The 6,000-nt window shown below is 39.9% G+C and overlaps 1 protein-coding gene across 4 annotated transcripts in view; it reads left to right on the forward strand.

Annotated features, from left to right (window-relative positions):
• The window catches only part of GOLGA4 (golgin A4), a 76,061-nt gene extending 70,534 nt beyond the window's left edge, over positions 1 to 5,527 (forward strand). For 2 of the 4 annotated variants that reach the window (XM_015811739.1, XM_015811741.1), the window contains 3 exons: positions 19 to 105; positions 1,757 to 1,820; positions 4,919 to 5,527. In XM_015811739.1, the coding sequence (XP_015667225.1) occupies positions 19 to 105; positions 1,757 to 1,789 (120 nt within the window). In that variant the 3' untranslated portion in view covers positions 1,790 to 1,820; positions 4,919 to 5,527. The remainder of the gene's footprint in view (positions 1 to 18; positions 106 to 1,756; positions 1,821 to 4,918) is intronic. The other 2 variants (XR_001548800.1, XM_015811740.1) reach the window with 1 other exon arrangement.
• Positions 5,528 to 6,000: the final 473 nt, after the last annotated feature.

Below are 6,000 nucleotides of genomic sequence, written 5' to 3' on the forward strand. Positions count from 1 at the left end.
CCTTTGTTTACGTTTTAGACAATGGCAAAGGTTATAACTTCAGTGCTGAAATTTCCTCCTGATCAAACTCAGAAGATCTTAGAACGAGAAAATGCTCGGACATTGGTAAGGATTGATAAGAGGATTTAGAGCACAGGTAGTCCTCAATTTACTACCATAGCGAACCCAGAATTTTGATCTTAAGTTATTATCAACAAGCAGCCACACTATGTAACTGACCATGATTTTATGATAGTTTTTGCAACAGTTGTAAAGTGAGTCACCACAGTTATTAAGAAAACAGATGCTGTTAAGTGAATCCAGCATATCCAATGAGATTTTTTTGCTGGAAAACAAGAAAAAAAATGCCAGAAACAGGCAAAAATTGTTGCAAATCATGGTCATATGACAACAGAATGCTGCAACTGGGTATACATGTGAGTAAGTTGCCAAGCAACCAACATATTATCACTTGACAGGCAAAAAGATGCAGTTGTAACTTCGTGGACAGGCCATAAGTAGCTTTTAAAAGTCTATTGTAACTTCAAATGGTCATTAAGCAATAGGTCATAAATAAAGGAGTACATTAACAATTTGGACAGTATTGGAATTTTCCTGTTATAGAAGTGACAAATATAACAGACATTAACGTATAATATTTTTAGTGAATATGATGATAAAAATATGTGATGTCTATATCAGCATATATGTATTTGATATGCCTGTCTCACAGTTAAACAGAGAGTCTGAGGAAATCTACACAACCTAAATGTGAAGAAATCCAGTAAAATTGGGAAAAAGAAATTTTATGAAAATTTGTGCTAAATGAACAATTTATATTTAATTCCATGTCTTCCATATTTTCTTATTTTTTTATACTGAACAAACTGAAATGAATGATGTAGTTTTCTTATTTTGCACAAAAGAATAGGTGTTTGTCAACTGCAGAGGTGAAATCAGATCTTGACGTATTGATGTCTATTTAAAAAAGAGGAAGTATTCTATGAGTTGTATTCTCTGTAACTTTATTTATTCATTTATTTATTAAATTTCCCTATCTCACTATCAAGCAACTCTGGGTGGCTTACAGAATCATAAAATAAGAATACAAAACAGACCATTAAAAACATTGACCGTTAAAACATTTGTGGACATAGCTATTAAGTTATCTGACAATTGTATAGAAGTCATTTGCCACTGTTTCGTCATAGATATGTTTCAACTTCCCAATCTATTCTACAGCCCGTTTTCCCACTTCCACACTAATAATCCTGGGATTTCCTTTCTATTCCAAACATTTGTAGACCATTTAGGTCTTCATCCTTTTTAATTTTCCATTTGAATGTGTTAGGAGTACAATATTGGATGCAACATTTCATTTTGAAATAATCCAAAATGGGATTATTTATTTGGAAAAAGCAAAACTTTTATTTTATAATCTCATTTGTATATTAGCACACTTATCAGAGAATTGTTGAGCACAACAGAGAGATCAAAATCACTGTTAGGTATTCTTATCTAGAAAGCTTGTGCAGATTTAAATGCAACACTGGTGTGTTACACAAAACTGCCTTTGAAATTAAGTATCTTTGATTGCCTGGAATTAACTTCAGCAGTATGCTGGATGTTATGCAGAACATAGACATAATGCGCTTAATGTCAAGAATAGTATTTGTCTTGACCAATAGCCATAGCTAGAAATAAATATGCTCTTTCTGTAGTCACATCTGCTTCAATTAACACACTAACCCAATAAGCTGTTCTTCTGGCTTTATAGTTCACTTCACCTCCAGTGGTATCTTCTGAATAAATCATCAATCAGTGCTTTAGTTAGTACGTAGGTGAGTGTTACATAATATTTGTTTTTCCTTTTCTTTCACTAAAACAGTAGTAATTTCTTCATGCCTTAGTGATCATGCTTCATTCTTACTATTTTTGTTTTCTAAAATAACTTTCCTAACGAACTTTAACTCCTTTATACCAGTGGAATTTGTACATACCTGCAGCATAAGATCAAAAGAAAGCATGCTCTAAAAATGAAAATTGCACTAATTAGTTACCGTGTTTCCCGAAAATAAGCCCGGGTCTTATATTTATTTTTGGTCCAAAAGATCCATTAGGGCTTATTTTTGGAGGATGTCTTATTTTTTTTACCACAAGGCCCAACCCGGCTGGAGTCCCACCCCATTAGGTGACTCAGGTTTCCCTCTGTGGGGGAGGAAGGCTTTGGAAACTGCCTTTTCATTTACATTCATCATCAATATTGTAATCTGTTCCTTTATTTTTTTTTTAAAAAAAAAGTTTTGTATTTACCACGATTAGCCTCCTTGATTGCCAATGGGAAGGCGCGGTGTGAATTTTGTGCATGAGCCGGGGAAATACAGACACACACACTTTGACACACCACTTCCTCACTTGGGGCGCACCACTGCTTTATGTGAGCGTTCAACTTTGTGGCTTAGCTAAACTCTTAAGCTGCGGCAGGCTGCAGTTCCCATCAGCTTCGGGAAGCCTGGGCGATGGAAACCTTAGGCCAGACTCCTTGCAGCTGAAGCAAGACGGCTTGCCCGGGGTCAGGTTGGCCATCGCCAGAGGCATGGCCCATCCCCATCCTCCAGCTCTGTTGCACATGCGGGATAAGCCTCCTGCGGCAGCCAACCTGACCCTGGAAGAGGCTGTTGCGTTGCAGCAGGATGACTGCAAAGGGCGCACATAGATCCCTGCAGCTCTTGGAGGCTCCGAGCGCTGTTTTTGGGGCCACTCATTTCCCCCCCCCCCGGGCCAGGCTGATCTGGTGGGGGAGATTGCCTTCCGCCTTTCTCGCCACTGCATTGGAAGCTGACACTGCCCTCCCGAATAGCGTCGTGGCGATTGGAAGGTGGCCACGCTACGAATGGGAATAGACCATCCCCCAAACCTCAGCCATCCTCTCCATGGCACGCTGCAGCTGATCTGAAGTGCTGCCTAAAACAGTGAGGCAGACGCACACACAGATGTGGCACCAAAACCAGCACTCAGAGCCTCCAGGAGCTGCAGGGATCTGCACATGCCCTTTGCAGTTGTCCTCCTGCAATGCGTAGCCTCTTCCTGTAAGCTCACCCAGGGTCAGGTTAGCCATCATGGGAGGCTCGTTCCACATGTGCGGCGGAGCTGGAGAAAGGGGATAGGCGACGCTTCTCGCAATGGCCAACCTGACCCCGGGCGAGCCAGATTGCTTCAGCTGCAAGGAGATTGGCCTAAGGTTTCCATTGCCCAGGCTTCCAGAAGCTGATGGGAACTGTGGTCTGCTGCAGTTGAAGAGTTTAGCTGAGCCACAAAGTTGAACGCTCACATAAAGCAGTGGTGCACCCCGAGTGAGCAAGCGGCGTGAGCTTTGAGAGTACGTGTGTCTGTATTTCCCCAGCTCATGCACAGAATTCACACCACACTTTCCTGTTGGCGATCAAGGAAGCTAATCATGATAAATACAAATCATTTTTTGGAAAAATAAAGGGATCGATTACCACAGACATGTCAAACTCGCGACGTCACATGACATCGCACGTGACATATCGGGACTGTTTTGCCATTGCCGGCAATGGGGTGGGCGCGGCTTCTGCATGATATGTCTGGCCCATGGGCTGGCAGTTTGACATACCTGGATTATATTGATGATGAATGTAAATGAAAAGGCAGTTTCCAAAGGCTTCCTCCCTCACCGAGGGAAACCTGAGTCGCCTCCCAGAGTGGGATGTCTCAGGATGCCCAGCTTTCTTTCCCGCCCTTCTGCAGAGGAAGAGAAAGCCGGCAAAGCCCACAGGGCAGTGCAGGCCACCTCCAGAGGCTGCTTCAGGGTGAGGGTGAAAGAGAGAAGCTGCTGGTTGAGGCCCCGGCCAGTCCCCACCCTCATCTGCCTGCTGGATTCCCCAGTGCAGGGCAGGGATAGAAAGGAGGCAGCCTCTGCTTGCCTCAGGCTCCAGCTCTCTTAACATTCAGGCCACCTCGCAGCGGCGGCACTAGCAGCAGGTGGTGGGGGGGAGAGGTATGTGATCTGGTTTGCCAAAAAACCTACGGTGGGACAGAGTGGGTGGAGTCTTAAGTAGGGCTTACTTTTTGAGGTAGGGCTTATATTAGGCCCAACCTCAAAAATTAATCTGGGTCTTATTTTCTTGGTAGGTTGTATTTTCGGTGGAACACGGTAGAAGCCATTGCAATTTACAGTCGCAATTCAAAAAGCAGAAGGGCAGTGATAACAGATTATACTTGTAGGAAAAATACATGGAATTATTTTATAACATGAAAGCTATTATTTTAAAATTATTAATAACTTTAAGCTAATACAGAGATCCAGTTTGCTGTAATGATTAAGGCACCAGATTAAAACTTGGAGACTTGAGTAATAGTCCTGCCCTAGATATAAAGCCAACTGGGTAACTTGCCAGTCATTTTCTCTCAGCTCTATGAAGGACACAAACTGCAGGAACTTGTCCACACTGTCAAGAATCAACACTGACTAGAAGCCGATACCAGCACTGTCACATTTGCACACACAAAAGTTATTAAAGCAAATGCCGCAATTCATATTAAACTTCAGAAGGACATAAAGTACAAAAAGAAAATACAGTCAGTTATAGGCTGCATGTCACTTACATCCCTGGTAATAGACACCTCCCTCCCTTGTAATGTGTTGTGTGTTGCCAAATCAAGATGTCTGGCTGCCTTTTCACTGTTTTATTGTGACTTTTCCTTTCATATGCTGTCTCCCTTAACTCCCACTGCCACTCTGAAAAATAATTGTTTGCCGACATATTAGTGGCACTGATGATTATTTGTCTGTATTTGTCTTATAATTAGTTAGCAGTATATTTACAAATATTTGCATGCTATGCATTCGTACAATTTATAACATTTCTTATCTGTCTCTTCCCCCTTCCCCCTTTTCTCTCCAATTCTTTTCTAGCTCTGGTTTTGATCCTTATGTTGAAGAACTTGCAACGTATGCACTTTGTAACGGATTACACAACTTGGAAATCAGATCATATTCTCAAATTAGCTCTTTGAAGTATGGAGAATAGCTTTGAAAGGAATACAGCAAGGAAGGAAAGATTGACAATTGGGACTATGAATATGGTTAACTTTTTGCCTTTAAGAAAGATTATTCATCAATTGCTGTGTGCTTCACTTGGATACAATTTTCAGTTTAAGGAATCGAAGTTTTTTTCTTCAAAAGAGCTGTCACAAAAATGAATGATTCTATTTATTGTATTGTGGATTTTGTTTCATATAATTACATATTGTCTGAAATAATTTTGCAATACATTCTGAATAGGGATTTGGCTAACTATTTTCCTTCTATTGTTCATTAAAAACCTCTATTTTTAAGCTTTTGCTTATAATGAATCCAGATTGCAAGTCTTCACTTATTAATATATAGCTTTTGTACTATATTTTGTGAGAAATAAATTTACACTTCTATAATTTGTAAATAGATACTATTTACTTGTATTATAAGTTGATCTTTGATTGTTGGAAACACTAATCTTGCAGAGCTGGAAGAAAATAAAACTTTATTTACTGTACAATGTTGCAGCTGATGCCTTTTCAAAAGTCAGGACTTGATTGCTAATTGCTTTGTGTGCAAAGGGATAAGATTTTGCTTTTAAATGTGTATAATGGGAATGATGCTTTTATAGATATAGATATGAATAAAACAGTTCCTTGGCTGACCCACAATATAATACATTAAAGCAGGATATCAGTTAGTTTGGGGCAATTATTTGATCATTGGACATTTACTGAACTGAGTATCAGTCATTGATGTTTGCAATGAATAATTCTTAGAACATACAGGGAATGTTTCTCAGATCATAGGAAATAAAACCAGCCATCCCTCAATTCCTCTTTAGAATTGTAATTCTAAAGTTGGATGTTAAATTGCACAGAACAAAAATGTTTCAGCTGATATTTTAAATGTATTTTAAGTTTAGTTTTTAACTTGTCGCTTTAATTGGATTTCTCCTCCTTTTCCCATCCTCTCCACCT

The sequence above is a fragment of the Protobothrops mucrosquamatus genome, unplaced genomic scaffold (assembly GCF_001527695.2).
Source record: "Protobothrops mucrosquamatus isolate PMUCROS unplaced genomic scaffold, P.Mucros_1.0 scaffold48, whole genome shotgun sequence".
Classification (NCBI taxonomy): domain Eukaryota; kingdom Metazoa; phylum Chordata; class Lepidosauria; order Squamata; family Viperidae; genus Protobothrops; species Protobothrops mucrosquamatus.